The 24,625-nt window shown below is 43.1% G+C and overlaps 1 protein-coding gene across 15 annotated transcripts in view; it reads left to right on the top strand.

The window, feature by feature from the left end:
- LOC110522322 (clathrin coat assembly protein AP180) overlaps positions 1 to 24,625 on the top strand; it is a 43,067-nt gene that overhangs the window by 8,146 nt on the left and 10,296 nt on the right. For 11 of the 15 annotated variants that reach the window (XM_036975897.1, XM_036975896.1, XM_036975900.1 and 8 more), the window contains exons 3-17: positions 15,278 to 15,420; positions 15,743 to 15,818; positions 18,579 to 18,681; positions 19,047 to 19,140; positions 19,508 to 19,619; positions 19,849 to 19,955; positions 20,113 to 20,154; positions 20,731 to 20,792; positions 21,046 to 21,051; positions 21,202 to 21,214; positions 21,312 to 21,406; positions 21,606 to 21,682; positions 21,819 to 21,833; positions 22,216 to 22,386; positions 23,694 to 23,786. In XM_036975897.1, coding sequence (XP_036831792.1) covers positions 15,278 to 15,420; positions 15,743 to 15,818; positions 18,579 to 18,681; positions 19,047 to 19,140; positions 19,508 to 19,619; positions 19,849 to 19,955; positions 20,113 to 20,154; positions 20,731 to 20,792; positions 21,046 to 21,051; positions 21,202 to 21,214; positions 21,312 to 21,406; positions 21,606 to 21,682; positions 21,819 to 21,833; positions 22,216 to 22,386; positions 23,694 to 23,786 — 1,209 coding nt within the window. The remainder of the gene's footprint in view (positions 1 to 15,277; positions 15,421 to 15,742; positions 15,819 to 18,578; positions 18,682 to 19,046; positions 19,141 to 19,507; positions 19,620 to 19,848; positions 19,956 to 20,112; positions 20,155 to 20,730; positions 20,793 to 21,045; positions 21,052 to 21,201; positions 21,215 to 21,311; positions 21,407 to 21,605; positions 21,683 to 21,818; positions 21,834 to 22,215; positions 22,387 to 23,693; positions 23,787 to 24,625) is intronic. The other 4 variants (XM_036975903.1, XM_036975907.1, XM_036975908.1 and 1 more) reach the window with 1 other exon arrangement.

The following is a 24,625-nucleotide window of genomic DNA, read 5'->3' on the forward strand; positions in this document are numbered from 1 at the left end:
CGATACCCCCGGACATGGCCAAATAGGCAGGATATAACCCCACCCACTTTGCCAAAGCACAGCCCCCACACCACTAGAGGGATATCTTCAACCACCAACTTACCATCCTGAGACAAGGCGGAGTATAGCCCACAAAGATCTCCCCCACTGCACAAACCCAAGGGGGGGCGCCAACCCGGAAAGGAAGATCACGTCAGTGACTCAAGTGACGCACCCCTCCTAGGGACGGCATGGAAGAGCACAAGTAAGCTTGTGACTCAGCCATTGTAATAGGGTTTGAGGCAGAGAGAGGGGAACAGGCCAGGCAGAGACAGCAAGGGTGGTTCGTTGCTCCAGTGCCTTTCTGTTCACCTTCACACTCCTGGGACAAACTACACTCAGTCATAGGACCTACTGAAGAGATGAGTCTTCAATAACGACTTAAAGGTTGAGACCAAGTCTACGTCTCTCACATGGATAGGCAGACCATTCCCGAAAAATGGAGCTCTATAGGAGAAAGCCCTGCCTCCAGATGTTCGCTTAGAAATTGTAGGGACAGTACAGAGGCCTGCGTCTTGGGACTGTAGCGTATGTGTAGCTATGTACGGCAGGACCAAATCGGAAAGATAGGTAGGAGCAAGCCCATGCAATGCTTTGTAGGTTAGCAGTAAAACCTTGAAATCAGACCTTGCCTTAACAGGAAGCCAGTGTAGCAAGGCTAGCGCTGGAGTAATATGATCACATTTTTTGGTTATAGTCAAGATTCTAGCAGCCATGTTTAGCACTATCATACATTTATTTAGTGCTTTCTCCGGGTAGCCGGAAAGTAGAGCAATGCAGTAGTCTAACCTAGAAGTGACAAAATCATGGATTCATTTTTCTGCCTCATTTTTGGACAGGAAGTTTCTGATTTTTGCAATGTTGTGTAGATGGAAAATAGCTGTCCTTGAAACAGTCTTGATATGTTCGTCAAAAGAGAGAGTGTCCAGAGTAACGCAGAGGTCCTTCACAATTTTTTTGAGACAACTGTACAACCACCAAGATTAGTTGTCCGATTCAATAGATGATCTCTTTGTTTCTTTGGGACCTAGAACTAGCATCTCTGTTTTGTCTGAGTTTAAAAATAGAACATTTGCCGCAATCCACTTCCTTATGTCTGACACACAAGCTTCCAGGGAGGGACATTTTGGGGCTTCACCATGTTTCATTGAAATGTACAGCTGTGTGTTGTCTGCATATCAGTGAAAGTTAACATGATGTTTCTGAATGACATCACCAAGAGATAAAATATATAGTGAAAACAATGGTGATCCTAAAACAGAGCCTTGAGGAACACCGACATTTACAGTTGATTTGTCAGAGGACAAACCATCCACAGAGACAAACTGATATCTTTCTGACAGATAAGATCTAAACCAGACCAGAACTTGTCCGTGTAGACCAGTTTGGGTTTCCAATCTCTCCAAAAGAATGTGGTGATCAATGGTATCAAAAGCAGCACCAAGGTCTAGGAGCACAAGGACAGATGCAGAGCCTTGGTCTGACACCATTAAAAGGTAATTTACCACCTTCACATGTGCAGTCTCAGTGCTCTGATGGGGTCTAAAACCAGACTGAAGTGTTTTGTATACATTGTTTGTCTTCAGGAAGGCAGTGAGTTGCCGCGCAACAGCTTTTTCAAAATGTTTTGAGAGGAATGGGAGATTCGATATAGGTCGATAGTTTTTAAAATATTTTCTGGGTCAAGGTTAGGCTTTTTCAAGAGAGGCTTTATTACTGCCACTTTTAGTGAGTTTGGTACACATCTGGTGGATAGAGAGATGTGTATTATATTCAACATAGGAGGGCCAAGCACAGGAAGCAGCTCTTTCAGTAGTTTAATTGGAATAGGGTTCAGCATGCAGCTTGAAGATTTAGAGGCCATCATTATTTTCATCAATGTGTCAAGAGATATAATATTACAAAACTTGAGTGTCTCCCTTGATCCTAGGTTGTGCAAACTCAGGACAACTGAGCTTTGGAGGAATATGCAGATTAAAAGAGGAGTCCGAAATTTGCTTTCTAATGATCATGATCTCTTTGTCAAAGAAGTTCATGAATTTATCACTGCTGAAGTGAAAGCCATCCTCTTTTGGGGAATATTGCTTTTAAGTTAGCTTTGCGACAGTATCAAAAATAAATTTTGGATTGTTCTTATTTTCCTCAATTAAGTTAGATAAATAGGATGATCAAGCAGCAGTGAGGGCTCTTCGATACTGCACAGTACTGTCTTTCCAAGCTAGTTGGAATACTTCCAGTTTGGTGTAGCGCCATTTCCATTCCAATTTTCTGGAAGCTTGCATCAGAGCTTGGGTATTTTCTGTATACCAGGGAGCTAGTTTCTTACGACAAATGTTTTTTGTTTTTAGGGGTGCTGCATCTAGGGTATTATGCAAGGTTAAATTGAGTTCCTCAGTTAGGTGGTTAACTGATGTTTGTATTCTGACGTCCTTGGGTAGGTGGAGGGAGTCTGGAAGGGCATCTAGGAATCTTTGTGTTGTCTGAGAATTTATAGCACGGCTTTTGATGATCCTTGGTTGGGGTCTGAGCAGATTATTTGTTGCGATTGCAAACGTAATAAAATTGTGATTATGAGGAAAAACATGAAGATCCACAACATTTATTCCACAGGACAAAACTAGGTACAGACTGTGGCAGTGAGTAGGTCCGGAGACATGTTGGACCAAACCCACTGAGTTGATGATGGCTCCGAAAGCCTTTTGGAGTGGGTCTGTGGACTTTTCCATGTGAATATTAAAGTCACCAAAAATGTGAATATTATCTGCCATGAATACAAGGTGCGATAGGAATTCAGGGAACTCAGTGAGTAACACCATATATGGCCCAACAGTAGCTATAAAAAGTGATTGAGTAGGCTGCATATATTTGAGTTTGAGTTTATTTTATTTTTACAGGGACAGTGCACATTAATCAACGTTTCAGTAAAAGTGCCGGTTTTAGCCAGCCGGCTAATTTTCAACCGCAGTCCCCATAACTAGAAGCTCAAAAGACAAAAACGCAGTCGTTTTTTTTTGTAAATTGAAATTTGCTATTGTAAATGTTAGCAACACCTCCGCCTTTGCAGGATGCACAGGGGATATGGTCACTAATGTAACCAGGAGGTGAGGCATCATTTAACAAAGTAAATTCATCAGGCTTAAGCCATCTTTCAGTCAGGCCACTCACATCAAGATTATGATAATTGATTCGTTTATTGACTCTAACTGCCTTGGATTTGAGGGATCTAACATTAAGTAACCCTATTTTGAGATGTGAGTTAATAATGACAGGAATGGAGGTCTTTATTCCAGTGAGATTGTTAAGGCGAACACCACCATGTTTAATTTTGCCCAACCTAGATCGAAGCACAGACACGGTCTCAATGGGGATAGCTGAGCTGACTACACTGACTGTGCTAGTGGCAGACTCCACTAAGCTGGCAGGCTGGCCATCTCATTGTGGATGTGAGTTTAAAGCTACAGACATGAGTGCTATTGGACGGGAGTCATTTATACAGGTTACCTTAGTGTTCTTGGGCACAGGGACTATGGTGGTCTGCTTAAAACATGTTGGTATTACAGACTCGGACAGGGAGAGATTGAAAATGTTAGTGAAGACACTTGCCAGTTGGTCAGCGCATGCTCGCAGTACATGTCCTGGTAATCCGTCTGGTACTGCAGCCTTGTGAATGTTGACCTGTTTAAAGGTCTTACTCACATTGGCTGCGGAGAGCGTGATCACACAGTCTTCCGGAACAGCTGGTGCGCTCATGCATGTTTCAGTGTTATTTGCCTCAAAGAGAGCATAGAAGTAGTTTAGCTCATCTGGTACACTTGTTTCACTGGGCAGCTATCGTCTGTGCTTCCCTTTGTAGTCTGTAATGGTTTGCATGCCCTGCCACATCCGTCGAGCATCAGAGCCGGTGTAGTATGATTCGATCTTAGTCCTGTATTGACACTTTGCCTGTTTGATGGTTCGTTGCAGGGCATAGCAGGATTTCTTATAAGCTTCTGGGTTATAAGAAATAAGTTACAAGAGTCCGCACCTTGAAAGCGGCAGTTCTACACTTTAGCTCAGTGTGAATGTTGCCTGTAATCCATGGCTTCTGGTTGGGATATGTACGTACAGTCACTGTGGGGACGATGTCATCAATGCACTTATTTATGAAGCCAATGACTGAGGTGGTGTACTCCTCAATGCCATCGGAGGAATCCCGGAACATATTCCAGTCTGTGCTCGTATAACAGTCCTGTAGCTTAGCATCTGCTTCATCAGACCACTGTTTTATTGATCGAGTCACTGGTGCTTCTGTTTTAATTTAACTTGTAAGCAGGAATCAGGAGGATCGAATTATGGTCAGATTTGCCAAATGGAGGGTGAGGGAGTATTGTATTGTATGCGTCTCTGTGTGTGTGGAGTAAAGGTGGTCCAGAGTTTCTTTTCCATCTGGTAGCACATTTAGCATGCTGATAGAAATTTGGTAAGACGGGTTTAAGTTTTCCTGCGTTCTAGTCCACGACTACAAGGAGTGCCGTCTCTGGGTGAGCTTTTTCCTACATGCTTATGGCAGAATACAGCTCATTCAGTGCGGTCTTAGTGCCAGCATCAGTCTGTGGTGGTATGTATACAGCTACAAAATATACAGATGAAAACTCTCTAGGTAGATACTGTGGTCTACAGCTTATCATGAGATACTCTACCTTAGGCAGGGCAAAACCTCAAGACTTCCTCAGATATTGTACACCAGCTGTTATTTACAAAAATGTTCTGTCCTGCTTTTACAGCGTATAACCAGCCAGCTGTATCTTGATAATGTCGTCGTTCAGCCACGACTCCGTGAAGCATAAGATATTACAGTTTTGAATGTCCCGTTGGTACTTTACGTTTGTTTTACTGCTAGCTAAAAGACGCTGATCAGGAGGGATGGCTAACATATTGCATCTGAAACTGTTCTCAAAGTTGGATTTTCTAACAAAATAGGGGGTGATAAGGGATGAAAGACCAACACTTGAGCTTAAACGTTCGAATCCTGTTGCTGCAGGATTATTTTTCTTTGACAATATAGTTCAAATGAAGATCCTACAACTGTATATGTCTTCCCTTTGTTGTGACATAGATAGCTTTGTCTCTTGACTTTTCCAGGGCCATTCAACAAACTAGATGAATATAGGGCATCCTGTTCTCCCTATATTCTTTTCTTGCCAAGTAGCTAATGCCCTCAAGGCAAAATTCAAGGCTTCAAACACCAAACATTAAATTAGGTCAACATTTTTAGGCAAGGGCTCCGCTTAACCTATGTTTATCAAGGGAAACACTTGTAGGGCATATTATTTGTCTTCTCCTCAGGGATAATGATATGGAAGGGTATCTCTACTTTACATATTATATATATTACATATAGTTTGCCCTTTTGTGCGTTTGCATAACACAAATTCTACAAATAATGCCCTAGGCCTAGACAAAGACATGGACATGGAATAAGGATATTGTATATCTCATTGACACTTTGCCGGTGACATCAATTTGCCACTGTGATGATACATCAAACATCTAAACCCCTCTAGTCTTTGCGTGAAGCCATTCTTTTGGAGAATATAGATCTTGTTCTCCTTCATCATTGTGTCATGATTGCTGACCCTTGAGGGGCAGTCCGGTTGCTGTGGAAACAGATTGGAGAGAGGCTCAGAGACTCCGAGGGTGATACTAATGACAGAGGGGGGTTCTGGCACAGTGGTGGACAAATGACTGCAGAGTGATATGACAGATAGTCATTTGAGGGAAAAGCATACATATCCTTGGAATTACATTTTCTAATCAAATCAAAGTTTATTGGTCGCTACAAGGATTTGAAGGTGTTATAGGAGGTGCAACGCAATGTTTGTTACTAGCAGTACAGTAGAATGTCTCGCAAATACAACACACACACACGCACACGCACACGCACGCACACGCACACGCACGCACACGCACGCACACGCACGCACACACACACACACTCACACTCACACTCACACTCACACTCACACTCACACACACACAAACAACAACAACAAATAGAACAAATAAATCAAGAAATAGGCATCCAAATTAGATATATCAAAGTAGGCAGGTGTGCAAGGGGAACTACTACTTCAAGGTCTCAGAGCAAGTGACGTCACTGATTGAAACGCTATTTAGCGCGCACCGCTAACTAAGCTAGCCGTTTCACATCCGTTACACTCACCCCCCTTTTGACCTCCTCCTTTTCCGCAGCAACCAGTGATCCGGGTCATGGCACCAATGTAACAGTATAACTTTAGACCGTCCCCTCGCCCATACCTGGGCGCAAACCAGGGACCCTCTGCACACATCAACAACAGTCACCCTCCGAAGCATCGTTACCCATCGCTCCACAAAAGCTGCGGCCCTTGCAGAGCAAGGGGAACTACTACTTCAAGGTCTCAGAGCAAGTGACGTCACTGATTGAAACGCTATTTAGCGTGCACCGCTAACTAAGCTAGCCGTTTCACATCCGTTACATAGAGGCCGTATATAATTTGGAGAAGAAAATGGTAAGCACAGTAATGTAACCTTTTGATTTCACCTCATTTTAACATTCTGTCGTAAAGAGCACATGTTCAAAAATATTTTTCCATCTCAAGCGGTTAAATAAAAAAATTGTACCACAGAAATGACTTTGTCAAAGCAATAAAAATAATTAGGGCTTTACAATTATGGCGAAACCTGGACACATTTTGGGATTAAGTGGGTTGAAATCTTCTTAAAAGGGACACAAGGTTGACAGAGGGACATGTCAAAATGCTGCATTTTGGCACTTTTAGCCTTTGTTCATATATAAAAATCAGATTTATTGAATTCTCCATGTGGTCTATATTAAAGGGCACTTTTTTTTAAAGAGGCTTTTAAAATGCAATATTGGTGCACAATTTTGCAGGTACAGTATATTTGGACGAGCCATGTCAAGAATACAGTATACATACATGCATACATACATGCTGCTCCAGTTTCAACTATTCTGCCTTATTATTATTCGACCATGCTGGTCATTTATGAACATTTGAACATCTTGACCATGTTTTGTTATAATCTCCACCCGGCACAGCCAGAAGAGGACTGGCCACCCCACATAGCCTGGTTCCTCTCTAGGTTTCTTCCTAGGTTTTGGCCTTTCTAGGGAGTTTTTCCTAGCCACCGTGCTTCTTCACCTGCATTGCTTGCTGTTTGGGGTTTTAGGCTGGGTTTCTGTACAGCACTTTGAGATATCAGCTGATGTACGAAGGGCTATATAAAATAAATTTGATTGATTGATTGACATACACAGAGCATAAACAACAATATACAGTATAAACAGAATATGAGCTGACAAGCGTTCAATGACTCTTTATACAGCAGGTGGGTCTAATCCTGAATGCTGATAGGTTAAAACCGTATTCTAGTTGGTGTCTATTCCATAAATTACTACTGGCTAAATCTATGACATTAAAATGCCTATTTACTCTGTTCCATCTGACTGCGCAATCCACCGTCGCATCAGCCCAGCCAGGCAATTCATAAACTTGATTTCCACTATAAAAAAGCATCTAGACATTATCTCACATTTCTTTTAGACTAACATTTAGTTTTGAACAGCAGAGATTTGTATAACCTTGCTGTCTGTCTCTCTGACATTTGCAACATTGTTTCAATATTCCAATTTGATCTCCAGCTGTCCAATAGTAATGGACGTGTCGTTCTCAGCCAGTCGAAATGATGAAACAACTGGCATCATTTTTATGGATATATACAAAGACATGTCAATTGAAAAAAAAGGGCAAATGAAACGAAGGTCAACTAGTTTGCAGTCTTTCCAGCTTCAGTTTGAAATGATTGTGTTAGCTGTGTTGTTGGCTAGCTCCTCTGAACAACAGTTTCCTGACGAGTGAGCACATTTTCTATACCAGGCAAAATCAGAAGTGAGTGCTACGGGGCGGTAGTCATTTAGCTCAGTTACCTTAGCTTTCTTGGGAACAGGAACAATGGTGGCCCTCTTGAAGCATGTGGGGACAGCAGACTGGGATAAGGATTGATTGAATATGTCCATAAACACACCAACCAGCTGGTCTGCGCATGCTCTGAGGACGCGGCTGGTGATGCCGTCTGGGCCTGCAGCCTTGCAAGGGTTAACACGTTTAAATGTTTTACTCATGTCGGCTGCAGTGAAGGAGAGTCCGCAGGTTTTGGTAGCGGGCCGTGTCAGTGGCACTGTATTGTCCTCAAAGCGGGCAAAGAAGTTGTTTAGTCTGTCTTTTTGTAATCCGTGATTGACTGTAGACCCTGCCAAATCAGCGTATCAGCGTATTCGTCAACGTTGTTGTTTGACGCAATGCGGAACATATCCCAGTCTATGTGATCGAAGCAATCTTGTGTGGAATCAGATTGGTTGGACCAGCGTTGAACAGACCTGAGCCCGGGAGCTTCCTGTCTATAGGCTGGAAGCAACAAAATGGAGTCGTGGTCAGCTTTTCCCGAAGGGAGGGCGGGGGAGGGCCTTATATGCATTGCGGAAGTTAGAATAACAATGATCCAGGGTCTTACCAGCCCTGGTTGCACAATCGATATGCTGATAGAATTTAGGGAGTCTTGTTTTCAGATTGGCCTTGTTAAAATCCCCAGCTACAATGAATGCAGCCTCAGGATATGTGGTTTCCAGTTTACATAGAGTCAAATGAAGTTCGTTCAGGGCCATTGATGTGTCTGCTTGGGGGGGGTGGATATATGCGGCTGTGATTATAATCGAAGAGAATTCTCTTGGTAGATAATGCGGTCGATATTTGATTGTGAGGAATTCTAAGTCAGGTGAACAGAAGGACTTGAGTTCCTGTATGTTGTTATGATCACACCACGTCTTGTTAATCATAAGGCATACCCCCCCGCCCTTCTCCTTACCAGAAAGATGCTTGTTGCTGTCGACGCAATGCGTGAAGAAACCAGCTGGCTGTACCGACTCCGATAGCGTGTCTCGAGTGAGCCATGTTTCCGTGAAGCAAAGAAAGTTACAGTCTCTTATGTCTCTCTGGAATGCTACCCTTGCTCGGATTTCATCTACCTTGTTGTCAAGAGACTGGACATTGGCGAGTAGTATACTCGGGAGCGGTGCGCGATGTGCCTGTCTCTGGAGCCTGACCTGAAGACCGCTTCGTCTGCCTCTTTTATGGCGTCGTTGTTTTGGCTCGCCGGCTGGGATCCGATCCATTGTCCTGGGTGGTGCCCCATATTGACAAAGTGAAAGGTTTTTTATAAAATGTGTCAAATTTAGGAAAATAAAAAAACAATACCTTATGTACATAAGTATTCAGACCCTTTGCCATGAGACTCGAAATTGAGCTCATGTGCATCCTGTTTCCATTGATAATCATTGATGTTTCTACAAGTTGATTGGAGTCCACCTGTGGTAAATTTAATTGATTGGACATGATTTGGAAAGGCACACACCTGTCTATATAAGGTCCCACAGTTGACAGTGCATTTCAGATGAAAAACCAAGCCATGAGATCGAAGGAATTGTCCGTAGAGCTCCGAGACAGGATTGTGTCGAGAGACAGATCTGGGGAAGGTTCCCAAATGATTTCTGCAGCATTGAATTTCCCCAAGAACACAGTAGCCTCCATCATTCTTTTATACATTTAAAAAAATACATTTGCCTCCATCATTCATTCTTAAATGGAAGAACTTTGGCCGCCCGGCCAAACTAAGCAATCAGGGGAGAAGGGCCTTGGTCAGGGAGGTGACCAAGAACCCAATAGTCAATCTGACATAGCCCCAGAGGTCCTCTGTGGAGATGGGAGAACCTTTCAAAATAACAACCATCTCTGCAGCACTCCACCAATCAGGCCTTTATGGTAGAGTGGCCACATGGAAGCCATTCTTCAGGAAAAGTCACATGACAGCCCGCATGGAGTTTGCCAAAAGGCACCTAAAGGACTCTTAGACCATGAGAAACAAGAGCCTGGATGAAAACCTGCTCCAGAGCGCTCAGGACATCAGAATGGGACAAAGGTCACCTTCCAACAGGACAATGACACTAAGCACACAGCTAAGACAAAGCAGGAGTGGCTTTGGGTCATGTCTCAATGTCCTTGAGTGGCCCAGCCAGAGCCCGGACTTAAACCCGATCGAATATCTCCGAAGAGACCTGAAAATAGCTGTGCAGCAATGCTGCCCATCCAACCAGACAGAAACAGCCCAAATACAGGCATGCCAAGCTTGAAGCTTCATACCAAAGAAAACTTGAGGCTGTTATTACTGCCAATGGTGCTTCAACAAAGTACTGAGTAAAGGGTCTGAATACTTACTGAAATGTGATATTTCAGTTTTTAGTTGTTTTATATACATTTTTTTAAATGTCTAAAAAACTGTATTTCTTTGCCATGATGAGGTAATGTGTGTCGATTGATGATGGATTTAAAAAAAAATATTTTGGAAAAATTCAAGGGGTCTGAATACTTTCCGAATGCACTGTACATTGAAACTAGTTCAATGGAGTTTGCCCTTTCCCTGTAGTGCTGCACTGAAACAGCTGAAAAAATTGCTGGACGCAGGCCTCGCTCTGCTCTGTTGCCAGTGAATTCACGATAAAGAAACAAATTCGTTGTTTTATTGAAAGCGTACGAGCGAATGAGATATTACAAAAAAAAGTACTCTCAGTTTTGATTCAAGAAATGTATCGTAATATTTTTACGTAGCAGGGTCTAACCCACGAGGGCTCACATGCGCAGTTGTTACCCATCTCCGCTGCTGTGCCAGTCTGCTACATAAAATAATGATCTAAAATAATCGCAAATGTTTTATGTGGAAAATAACACATTTCCCGACTCAAAGCCAATAGTACTTTAGACTAAATAGCTTATTTGGTCATACACTTTCAATAAAATAACACATTTGTCCATATTTCGCAGATTTCTGAATCATGAATTCACTGGCAACGGAGCAGTGAATTCAATTCTCTCCCTGTACTGCTATACTGTAGTGTTTCAGTATAGCACTATGGGGAGAGAGAGGGGGAGAGGGGAAGCTCCCAAGCTCCATGAACTAGTTTCAATGTATGGAATCACTTGGGAGTTTCTGTATTTTGGGTAAACTTCTCCTTTAATGATCTTATTGACCTTCCTTTGACAACTAGTGCTGTAAATGTCCTGGAGGGCAGGCAGAGTGCCCCCGGTGATGCGTTGGGCTAACCCCACCACCCTCTGGGAGAGCTATGCTGTTGAGGGCAGTGCAGTTGCTGTACCAGGCAGGGATTCAGCCCAACAGAATGCTCTCAGTGGTATATCAGTTTGTGAGAATCTTAGGGGCCATTCCAAATTTCTTCAGCTGCCCGATGTTGAAGACTCGCTGTTGCGGCGTCTTCACCACCGTGTCAGTGTGGTGGGGCCATTTCAGGTCCTCAATGATGTGCACACCAAGGAACTTGCGGCTCTCTCTTTTCTGTCTGCTGTCGTCCATGATGAGCTCCTTATTTTGCTTCACATTGTAGGCTGTCTAGTGTTGGTAATTAGGCCTACAACGGTTGTGTCATCAGCAACAAGGTTATTATAGTAAACAAAAACTGAAACTAAAATAACAAATAAAATTAGAAAAAATATTTAGGAAACTGAAATAAAAGCACTTGAAAAACAAAGCATTCTAAATATATCTTTGACAGCAAAATGAACAAAAATAAAAACCATCATGAATTATGTTTTTATAGATTTTTTTTGTAATTATATATATTTTTTTATAATGCTTCTGAATCTGGTGGGTAAATGCTGCCAGGAGATCGTGATGTTTCAAATAGGCCTAGCTTGTGCATCACTGTCACTAGCTCTCACTAGCTAACAGGGAAGATATTCCGAAGGCGAGCATGGCTGGTCTAAAACAGCTTGTGAAGTAGCTGGAGCTTTTCGCAATCCACACCGACCAACTTCAAACTGACAGCCAGTCGTTGTCTGATGTGGTGCTGTGGTTTCTGAACCTGGACGCACACTTGCAGTCAACTTGTAGTCAACTTGCAGTCAACTTGTAGTCAACTTGTAGTCAACTCTGAGCTATATGGGGTTACAAAGACATTGAAGATGTAGACCTATGTAGTCTGTGATGTGACAGGAATCAATGGTGTAGTGGTCAGTGTAGCCTCAGGCATGTTTCTATGCATGGACACATCATATTTGTGCGTGGATGTATTTATGTGTGTAGGCCTTTTCAATGATCCAGTCAGTCAATTAATTAGTCAGTCATTGTTGCTGGAGCTGGTCCAGAGCTGATACCTCTGGATATTGATCTGTCTGACTGTGACTGCCGATATCTTCAGAACGAAGTTGACTACAAGTACAAAGTTGCCAAAGTATTTGAAATTGTTACAAACAAGTGAAGGATAGAATTCTGCTTCAAATGAAAACCGAGATGACTGCATTGAAATACACTGAGTATACAAAACTTGAAGAACACCTCTTCTTTCCATGCCATAGACTGACCATGTGAAAGCAATGATCCCTTATTGATGTCACTTTTTTAAATCCACTTCAATCAGTAGTGATGAAAAGGAGGAAACAGGTTCAATAATGATGTTTAAGCCTTGAGACATGGATTGTGTTGTGTGCCATTGAGGGTGAATGGGTAAGACAAAATATTTAAGTGCCTTTGAACGGGGTATGGTAGTAGGTACCAGGCTCAGCAGTTTGAGTCAAGAACTGCAACACACACACACACACACACACACACACACACACACACACACACACACACACACACACACACACACACACACACACACACACACACACACACACTCCTGCCTGCTATGAATTACTGAAGTAGTCTTTATTTTGACCAGTCAATCATCATTAGACTTACACACACACTGCTCTGTGGTGCATGTGTGAATGTGATGGGCCACACACATTCTTGTTTCTCTCCATTAACATTAAACAATACACACATAAACAACACACAACAGGGTTGTCTGTTGAGATGGAGTATATGGTTGAGTTGTGGTGTAAACAGAGCAGGGACAGGGACTATCCAAACAGGATATGATGTAAAGCGTGTCAGGTCCATAGAGGAATAATGACATCAGTTGTCAGTCCTGGCACTGTACTGTGATGTTATTAAGATCATTCTAGGAAGTGACAAAAAGATTATCTGCTAAATATCTCAGATGTGACTCTATATACAGTCTGTACATCCTTCAACATTAGACAAACACTGGACACAAAAGCTGTTAACAGGAGACGGTATTAGCACATCATGGTTTGTGTGTGTGTGTGTGTGTGTGTGTGGCTGTTGGGGGAGGGGTCACCACACCAGTCCCCTCACCAATGATATTATTCTGTGGACAAAGCCCCTGCCCCTCTATCTTTAATCCTGAAATGACCAACAAGCCTTCCTCTTCATGCATTCACTCATGCACACCTCTTCATGCATTCAGTCTAGTCAGTATTGGACAATAATGTATTATATTGCAGCCTTCCAGCTTTTGACAGGACAGAAACATGGTTTGGCTATGCTTGTAGCAACCTTCCCTATCCTAGAAGGGATGGTTGGTGGACACAGTGGCATCATGCCCATGGGTGGCACAAAGGCACGTGGCCCCTCAAAAATGTCAGATGATAAATTAATTACTTAACTGAAATTTTAAACCCACCTATTATAATTATTTTTTTAAATATGTCAGCGGTATTTTGCACACTGACTGGACCAGTCAGATAGAACCCCCCTATTCTCCCTAGTAAGTGGTTCTTTCCAAGGTGCACGGAGAACAGAGATGCCTAGGCAGCACGCTAGATACTCTAGTTCGTGTGGTATCACCAGTGGAGGAGGAGAGAATGTAGAGTGAAACACAGCATTTGATTTTATTTGAGCTGCTGGTGATGTTCAGGAGGTATGTTTGTTTATGAATGTGATCAAGCTGTGTAGCCTATTGGTTCCATCTTCATAAATAAATACAACTCAAATGTTTTTGTTATTTCTCTGTAATACTAATAAGGAATACTCTGTAATAAGACAATAGCATTTTCTCCAAATTTCTCCAGGCCCCCTCCATCCTCTCGTACTTTGTGCCCCCTCCAACATAATAGGTGCACGATGCCCCTGGGTTGACATTTGTGATAAAAAATATTTGTATTTACCTTTATTTAACTAGGCAAGTCAGTTAAGAACAAATTCTTATTTTCAATGACAGCCTAGAACAGTGGGTTAACTGCCTGTTCAGGGGCAGAACAACAGATTTGTACCTTGTCAGCTCAGGGATTTGAACTTGCAACCTTCCAGGTACTAGTCCAACACTCTAACCACTAGGCTACCCTGCCGCTCTTAAGTTACATCGCAACTGTGGAACGAGGCCCTGGTGTTTGAGTATGAAGAGACGCACGCACGCACATAGTCACACACATCCGCATGCATGAACACACACACAGTCCTGTTTTTATTGCTATAGATGTAACTTAAGATAACAATAAAGGCCAGATGATATCTCCAATCCGCCTCTCTCTCTCGTTTCCGAGCAGCTAGTCTGTCACATACTATCTCCCAGAGTGCTGAGTTGACGTGTTTCAGAGGGAATTGCACTCTTAGTCAGACCTGTCTGTCTGTCTGAGTGGCAGTGTCTCTTCTATGGGGGAGATCACGATGACAAGGCACTATTTCTCATTGTGTATTGGATCCTCTCTACCACTGCTTGTGTGTGTTTTTTTTTTAGGCTTTGAATGTGTGTCCTGACTCTTAAATATATGTTTGCAATGCTTAGCTCCATGAGGTACATAGTGAAGTGAAGAACTCCAATGGTATTTTAGTGCTTTTACACATTCCAGTAGCAGAACCAACATCCATACCCAAACGCACACACACACACGGACACACGGACACACAGAGACACACAGATGCATTCACACACAGACACAGGTAATGACACACGCACACATAATACACAGCCCGTACTCATACTCCAAATCCACAAAGCGTATGAATGGAGCAGTCTGGAGACTGAAGCAAACTCATTTGACCCGATGTGAGGCTGGCTTCAGCTACGGCAGCACATTTCATATTTCTTGGGCCAGCGTGTCTTAAGACTTTTAAATACTTACTCATCATGATTTTACAACTCTGGATCAAAATGAATCCTACTATATTCCACTCTCTCAAAATGGCTGACTGTTTCACTGGTCGTGAATCAATAACAGTACAGTTTCACTGATTCTGAACCTAACAGCCTCCCCCCAATACAAACTAACCTCTTAATGTGTTTCAGATCTGATCTCGGCCACCAATGCGACCAATGTGAACATCCCTCAGATGGCTGACACTCTATTTGAGAGGGCCACCAACGCCAGCTGGATTGTCGTCTTCAAGGCCCTCGTCACCACACACCATATGTGTGTCCATGGCAATGAGGTCAGAGGACAGTAATTTAGTACACCACCACAATAAAATAAAATGTTACTGTTTCATAACCACGGACAGCTGTCCATGGTGCTGAAAACAGTGCTATTTGGAATGCTGCTCATTCTGAAACATGGTTATCAAAAACAAGTGTGCATGTCAAGAGCTATTTTTACATGCTTTTCCACACTTTGCAAGATATACTCTCGATTTTGGACTAGCATACTAGTATTCAATTTGTAGTTGATTATTTCAGTGAATATGCCTTTATTTTCTTGCTGTTGTTTTTTACAATGGTTTTGCCATGTCAGCCTATTTCCTTCTGTTTCCTCAGAGGTTCATCCAGTACTTGGCCTCCAGGACCGCTCTGTTCAACCTCAGCAACTTTATAGACAAAACAGGTTCCAACGGTAAATGCACTTCCTTTCCAAAAAATGTGTTTGTGTACAGTGCTTTTAGAAAATATTCAGACCCCTTGACCTTTTCCACATTTTGTTACATTACAGCCTTATTCTAAAATGGATTAAATCGTTTTTTCCCCTCATCAATCTACACACAATACCCAAAGCAAAAACAGGTTTTTAGATATTTTTGCTAATTTATTACAAATAAAAAAATGGAAATATCACATTTACATAAGTATTCAGACCCTTTACTCAGTACTTTGTTGAATCACCTTTGGCAGTGATTACAGCCTCGCGTCTTCTTTGGTATGACGCTACAAGCTTGGCACACCTGTATTTGGGCAGTTTATCATACTCTTCTCTGTAGATCCTCTCATGCACTGTCAGGATGTATGGGGAGTGTCGCTGCACAGTTATTTTCAGGTCTCTCCAGAGATGTTCGATCGGGTTCAAGTCCGGGCTCTGGCTGGGCCACTCAAGGACATTCAGAGACTTATCCCGAAGCCACTCCTGCGTTTTCTTGGCTGTGTGCTTAGGGGCGTTGTTCTGTTGGAAGGTGAACCTTTGCCCCAGTCTGAGGTCCTGAGCGCTCTGGAGCTTTGTTCTGTACTTTGCTCTGTTCTTTCCCTCAAGCCTGACTAGTCTCCCAGTCCCTGCTGCCGAAAAACATCCCAATAGCATGATGCTGCCACCACCATGCTTCACTGTAGTGATGGTGCCATGTTTCCTCCAGACGTGGAACATTCTCCCATCTCCACAGAGGAACTCTTGAGCTCTTTCAGAGTGACCATTGGGTTCTTGGTCGTCTCCCTGACCAAGGCTCTTCTCCCTCGATTGCTCAGTGTGGCCAGGCGGCCAGCTCTGGGAAGAGTCTTGGTGGTTCCAATCTTATTCCATTTAAGAATTATGGAGGCCACTGTGTTCTTGGGAACCTTCAATGCTGCAGAAATGTTTTGGTACCCTTCCCCAAATCTGTGTCTCGACACAATCCTGTCTCGAAGCGCTACAGACAATTCCCTCGACCTCATGGCTTGGTTTTTCCTCTGACATGCACTGTCAAGGTCTGTGCCTTTCCAAATCATGTCCAATTAATTGCATTTATCACAGTTGGACTCCAATTAAGTTGTAGAAACATCTCTAGGATAGTCAATGGAAACAGGCTGCACTGAGCTCAATTTTGAGTCTCATAGCAAAAGGGTCTGAATACTTATGTAAATAAGGTCTTTATGGGGTATTGTGTGTAGATTGATAAAAATGTTTATTTTTATTTAATCCATTTTAGATTAAGGCTGTAACATAACACAATGTGGAAAAAGTGGGTCTGAATACTTTCCGAAGGGGTCTGAATACTTTCCGAATGCACTGTATGTTCGTGCATGCGTGCATGTGTGTGTGTGTGTGTGTGTGTGTTGGGGGAGTGAAACGGGTGGATTCCCTTCCAGTTGAGAGCATAAACAGATACAGTAGATCCGATGTGAGAGGAGCAGAAGGAGAGGAGGAGAGGAGGATAGGAAGAGACAGGAGCTGTCTGGGTAGAGGAAAGGACATCACTGCTAATAACATGAGGAATAGGAGCAAGCGTACAATGTGCCCCCGCTAAACATTCAGTACTGTCAGTACATGCACAAACACTCACACTAGCACATGCATACACGCACATAATAGGGTTGCAGAGTATCCAGATTTTCATATCATCCTACCGTCCTCTTACTCTCATCCTGGGATTTACGGTATTACCGTTGTAGCATTCAAGGGGGAACTAAATACACAAAAAAGCCCATTAGGCGTGTATTACCAGAATGCTAACAAAATTAGCACAAACTTATAGTGAATATCAATAGAGGCTGCTAGCTAAACATGCTAATGATTGCAAACAAAAATAAACGGATTGCAAGGACAGGCAATTGAGCTCATAAAGTTATAGAAGTATAGGTAGTAGCTTCCCTACTGTCATTTTTGGTGAGTTTGGACATCATTTGGACAGCGAATGTGGAGAGAGGCATCAAGCAAATGAACATAGTTTTGACTCATGCTTGTGTGAAGGAAGAACAGGACTGGTTCTGGAGCAGTGTGTACATGCTGTATCTATGTGGAGTTGCTAGGGCAACAGGCCCGCCTGCGCTGTTCGGAAGGAGAATAGGGGGGAGGAGCAGACTGGGCTGAGAACGGAAAGAAGAAAAAAGAAACACAAGGATATCAAGATAACTCATCCAATGTAAAACTACAAAAACTACACGTACACACACACACACACACACACACACACACACACACACACACACACACACACACACACACACACACACACACACACACACACACACTCACACACACACACACACACACACACACACACACACACACACACACACACACACACACACACACACACACACACACACACACACACACACACACAAAACTGCTTCATGTCCCTAGGGTTCCGATGTCCTGAACTTGTCTCCAGTGTCTTGCCCTGGGGTCATTATAGATCCCTCCCCTTCAATCCCTTCAAAACCCTCAAATCAGATGCATAACTTAGAAAACTGAAGAGCCTGAAGTTAATTGATCGACAAGATCAATCATAAGATAAAATACTGTCTTTAATGTGTTACAGAATTAAATCAACTTCTTCCTTCATGAAACCGGGGATGTTAAATGAAACAATGTATGAGTTTAGCACATGCATTTAGTCATTAGCCATTGGATTTATCAGGAGCTATATGTTTGGTGTGATGTGAATGTGATGCTCAATATGTTCCTCAGGCTATGACATGTCTACGTTCATCAGACGTTATGGCCGCTACCTCAATGAGAGGGCCTTCGCCTACCGCCAGATGGCTTTCGACTTCACCAAAGTCAAAAAGGGGTGCGTCACTCACTTCCCTGTCTCTCAAAATCCTTTTAGGTCCTCATCAGGGAGGCCCACCTCATACCGTAATTCACCTCATCCCTGAGGCCCTCATGCTGTCATTCACCTCATCCCTCAGGCCCACCTCATACTGTCATTCACCTCATCACTGAGGCCCACCTCATACTGTCATTCACCTCATCCCTCAGGCCCACTTCATACTCATTCACCTCATCCCTGAGTCCCACCTCATACTGTCATTCACCTCATCACTGAGGCCACCTCATACTGTCATTCACCTCATCACTGAGGCCACCTCATACTGTCATTCACCTCATCCATGAGGCCCTCTTCATGGTCTTCCCTGTGTGTTTCCACCTCAGTGCTGAGGGGGTGATGAGGACAATGACTCCAGAAAAGCTGTTGAAAGGCATGCCTGTCCTGCAGACCCAGATCGACACACTGCTGGAGTTTGATGTGAGTTGGACATCTGGTCACGTCTATCTCTGTCTGTCTGTCTGTCTGGCTCTCTGGGACTTGTGTTCTGATGACTGATGGCCATTAGCTGAAAACTGTAATATATGTCAGGCCACAAAGAATACTGTTTATTTTCCTGTTTAACATTCTCTTTTACTCTCTTTTTCTCGTCTCTTCTCTTCAATACCTTCTCTTCCCTCTTTCTCTCTTCTTTTGACCTTGATCTTTCTGTATGGGTGTACACTTGGTGATGTTTCGGGACAGCAGAATATTGCTGGAGTTTAATAAATGAGTTAATTGCTTGAGTTAATTGATGCTCTTCTTTTACACTACATGACTGGTTAAATAAAAAAGGTCTCTCTCCCAGGTCCATCCCAAGGAGCTGAATAATCCTATCATCAACGCAGGGTTCCTGCTGCTCTTCAAGGATCTGGTCAAGCTGTTTGCCTCCTATAACGATGGGGTCATCAATCTATTAGGTGAGCTAGACATTTCATTGGATGCATACCAAATGCCACCATTTTTCCTAAATAGTGCACTACTTGTTACCACAGCCTTATGAGCCCCATGGGCCCTGGCCAAAAGTAGAAGGGAATAGGGGGCCATTTGAGTCAGACTCTTTGTCAACAATTAATAGATAAATGACTTCCTTTCACCATGTAGCCATTTAGCAGATGCTCTTCTTCACAACAACTGTTGTTTCTGTAGAGAAATACTTTAAGATGAAGAAGAGCGACTGCAAGGAGGCCTTGGAGATCTACAAGAGGTTCCTGACCAGGGTCACCAAGATCGGAGAGTTCATGAAGCTTGCTGAGGTAAAGGAAACTTCCTAATGGATTAGGATGTATTCTAACTAACTCCAAATAAAATGAACACCGTGCTTCCTCATATGCAGTGTCCGTCTGTACTTCAAATAGAATGATGCACTGATATGGTTGTGAAATTGTATCTTGTGTGTGTTTTGTTCCACAGACTGTCGGAGTGGACAAAAATGATATTCCTGACATCAACTATGTAAGTCACTTGTTTTTGTGCTTACTCTCTGGAAGGATGATGAAATAGTTGTAACATGCCACCAACAGAGATGTTTCATCCATCATAATCCCCCCCCCCCCCCACTCCTCCCTGCGATCCCAGTGTCTGCACCCTGGGGTGGTGACGGACCTAGTAGACTCGGATGATGAGGACTGTCCCTTTAAGCCTATTGAGGACCCGGTAACCATAGAGACACAGGATGGCTTGGCAGAGTGCCTGTTTGGAGGATGGGGTGTTGGCATGGGATCATTCTACAGACTGACACTTCTGACTGCAGTTTGTGTGTGTGTTTGCATATGTGTGTGCTTCCGTTTGCACAAAAGATGGTAGAGTTTAAGTAAAATGTTCCTGAACACTTCATTCTACAGGACATTGAGTTTATACAAAGGTGGGATAGTGTGGTGAGTTAAAAACCAAGGGTTTGGAGTGGTGCTGCCATAGAAATAGAATAGGGTGTTGAGTTACTTGAAGTGTTGGCATGCGGCGGAATGAGGAAGTTCGTCCCATAAACCTGCAGTTGCTGTGTTTCTGATTGGTTCTCTCTTCTCTCCTCAGGCTCCCAGCAGCATCCTGGAGTCTCTGGAGACACACATGAACAGTTTGGAGGGGAAGAAGGGGTAAGAGGACCCTGTCTCTAACCAACCCATTTCTGAAAGAGCTAAAATGTGGAAATGTCCCCAATAGTTATCTTTATACAGAGAAAATAGTACATGAGAAATGACAGGATGAGAAAAACTAGAGGGAAACTCATAACTTGGGTTTTGTACTGTCCCAGCACTATAGTGTTCTGAATACAGTTTCCTGTTATTATCTTTTACTTGAATAGTTATTCTCTCTTTGTTCCTTTCTGTTCATCATCGGGGATCACAGTGAAGGGTGAGCATAAACACTTTCTTTGGGGTCTGACAGATGAGTTTATTGTAAAGTCATGAAAATAAGTAATTTCAATGTATATGATTTCAGCTCTGAAAGGTGATATCTAGCTGTGATGAAATTGTCATATGAACTTTTCCTTTTCTCTTTCAGGTCTCCAACAAAGGTGAGTGGAATATTAAACATTATTTCCCCCGCCTTTCTGTTTTTGCTCATATGTCAACACATGGATACAAATAGGCATTTCTCTCTCTGTATTCCAGGGGTCCCCTACCAATAACGTGTCCCCGACCTCCACCCCCGCCAAATCTGCAGCCGCCGTGCCCACCCTAGCGCCGCCACCTGAAGAAGCCACCGAGTGAGTGTCCACTTCCTTTGCCTACCGCAGCATTTACCTAATTTCCTCAGCGATTCCCTCAGTTCTTGCATTTTAGGATTCTGTCTGTTCCATTTTAATTTCATAAAATGGTGAATAAGGGAGACTGTATTTTCCCTTTCATCCTCTCTCTCTCTGCCACCATTTCACCATCTGTCTCCACCCTTCTGTCTCGCTCTAGTTCTCTCTTAGATCTGGACCCTCTCTCCTCCTCTGGTCCGTCAGTAGGAGCCTCAGCAGCCCCTACGTCCTGGGGAGGTAATGTCCCACATCAAAACTTGATACATAGCTTGATTATTAATTAAAACGTAGTTACATTATCTAATTAACAATCATGTAATTTAATTCCCCCCCCATCACCTTCTCCCATGCTCTTCTGGGGATGCTGTCACAGACCTCCTTGGATCAGGTGAGTGCTATCCCACAGTGCCTCTGGTATTAACCTCTTTAGTGTGTTAACAGTATGTGTCAGTTCCTCTAGATCTCCCACTGTGTTTCATAGTGTTGCTCTAGTCTAAGGAAGCCGTCTCTTTCTCTCTTCTTTCTTTCCCTCCCCCGCATCTCCTTATTGGTTTTGGTTCATACGGGGACTTTATGTTTTTGGTTGCTTTGGTTCTAATGGGATGTTTTGTTGGTTGTTTTTTAAAATTGGGTTGTTTTGGTACCTTCATTTCTTTCTAATGGGATTTGTTTGGTTGCTTTGGATCCTATGGGGTATTTTGGGTTGATTCATGGGGTTGTTTTGGTACCTTATTTTGGGGTTGGTTGGTACACCTTTTGGGTACCTGCAGAAATGGGCGAGTCCATGCTTCCTGACCCCACCTTAGCTGTAGAACCCGTCCCCTCTCCCGCTGGTGTAACGTCCACCCCTGCAGCTGCGGAGCCAGGAGTCTCTCTGGCTCCTCCCCCTAATGCGGCCGCTGCCCCCACCCCCGGCGCGACGAATATGGATCTGCTGGGAGGTTAGTGGGCTTCTGGAGGATTCTCTACAACAGAATCTCTGCTGGACAGCTCAACCCAAACCAACCCGCCTCATGCACACAGAGCATACAGTGTTCTCTACATGCATATACACACAGTGACACAGATACCCCAAAACAAATACACCATGTTTGCAGAACATGTCAGAACATGTCAGTCAACACGCAGGGTAGCCTAGTGGTTAAGAGCGTTGGACTAGTAACCGGAAGGTTGCAAGTTCAAACCCCTGAGCTGACAAGGTACAAATCTGTCGTTCTGCCCCTGAACAGGCAGTTAACCAACTGTTCCTAGGCCGTCATTGAAAATAAGAATTTGTTCTTTAACTGACCTGGTTAAATACAGATAAAACAAATAAATATACACATACATGCATTCTGTACATATACACACAGAGACAAGCAGACACACTCAGACATGCTACTCATACATTTTTTCACATGCTTCTTTTTGTTTGATAGTCCAAAAGCTTTTCCTCAACTTCAGAGAAAAGCCAGTCTATCAATCAGTCATGTTCTTTATTACCGCTTACGACCGGGTTCCCCAAACTCAGACCTGGGTTCCCCCCTGGGTACATGTTTTGTTTTTTTCCCCTAGAACTACACAGCTGATTCAAATAATCTAAACTTGATTATGAGTTGTCTATTTGAATCGGCTGTGTAGTGCTAGGGCAAAAACCTAAACGTGCAGTCAGGGGAAGGGGCACCTTTAGGTTGGGGGGGGGCACCTTTACGTTGGGGGGGGGGGGGCAGGACGGAGTTTGGGAAACCCGGGCCTAAGAGAAATCTTGCTTTGTTTCTGGGTTCACTCTGCGCCATGCTTGTCCAGTTATGTAGTGTAAAATACCTAGTTACCGCTTTATAGTTTAGTTGTAGATAAAGCCTACCTTCCGTACACTCTGCTGTGCCTCCTGTCTGTATTCTCATTCACCCCTTCACCTGTCAATCACTCATGCCACAAAGTAAATGTTTTGTAACTAATCTAAACTCAATTTGTTAATAAGTATATTAATCAAATATATTAAATATTGTATACGTGACATGACATAAGTATTTAATCTACAGTATAGTACCATACCATATATTAAGTACATGAAATACCTTAATAAAGTAAAATTAGTATTTCTAAACTCTACAGGCACAGTCTATCTTTTAAGTGGCTTCTTGACCTTCCTTTTCTGAAGTTCCTTGACTGACTTATTATCTCTGGCTTGTGTTTCGTTTCCCTGTTCTCTCTACTTCTCTCTCTGTCATCTCTCTCTCTGTGTTTGTGTGTGTGTGTTGGCTATCAGATGCATTTTCGACCCCTGTTCCCACCTCTGATGCCTCTGCTGAGGGCGGAGCTCCGGCCTCCACGCCAACCCCAGCCGCCGACGCTGCTGCCGGTGGGTTACAGGACATGTGTATATATGTGACTGTGTGGCGTCTGTCTGTGTAAATGGATGTATATTTGTGTGGATGTTCGTATGTGTGTGTTTGGCTGTGTTCCAGTGCTCGGTGCATCCATTTGTATATTTGCTTTTGTGTATGGAGAGTGTGTTGATTCCATTGTTGTGGGCTGGTGTACCTAGAAATGTGATGCTACTGGTTGTTTCTAGGCATGGCTGATGTTGTTACCATGGAGATTGGTGCTGAAGCTACTATGAGAACAGTGGTTGACCACAACATGCTAGATTTCGCCTGAGGCTTCCTTTCCTTTGGTAAACTCTATCCCAAAATGCATCTGCAAGCTCCTTGGTTGCACTCAAATCTGGTGTGTTATTGGCAGTGCTGGAAAAAGTACTCAATTGTCAAATCAAATTGTATTTGTCACATGCACCGAATACTACCGTGAAATACTTACTTACAAGCCCTTAACCAACAATGCAGTTCAAGAAATAGAGTTAAGAAAGTAAGTATTACAAGTACATGGAATTGCTAAAATGTACTTAAGTATCAAAAGTGAAAGTATAAACCATTTAAAATTCCTTATTTTAAGCAAACGAGACAGCACAATGTTCTTAAAAAAAAAAAAAAGATTGACGGATCACCAGAGGCACACTCCAACACTCGGACATAATTTACAAATCAAGCATTTCTGTTTAGTGAGTCCACCAGATCAGAGGCAGTACGGGTGACCAGGGATGTTCTCGTGATAAGTATGTGAATCGGACCATATTCCTGTCAAAATGTAACAAGTACTTTTGGGTGTCAGGGAAAATGTATGGAGTAAAAAGTATATTGT

The sequence above is a fragment of the Oncorhynchus mykiss genome, chromosome 4 (genome assembly GCF_013265735.2).
Source record: "Oncorhynchus mykiss isolate Arlee chromosome 4, USDA_OmykA_1.1, whole genome shotgun sequence".
In the NCBI taxonomy this organism is placed as follows: Eukaryota; Metazoa; Chordata; class Actinopteri; order Salmoniformes; family Salmonidae; genus Oncorhynchus; species Oncorhynchus mykiss.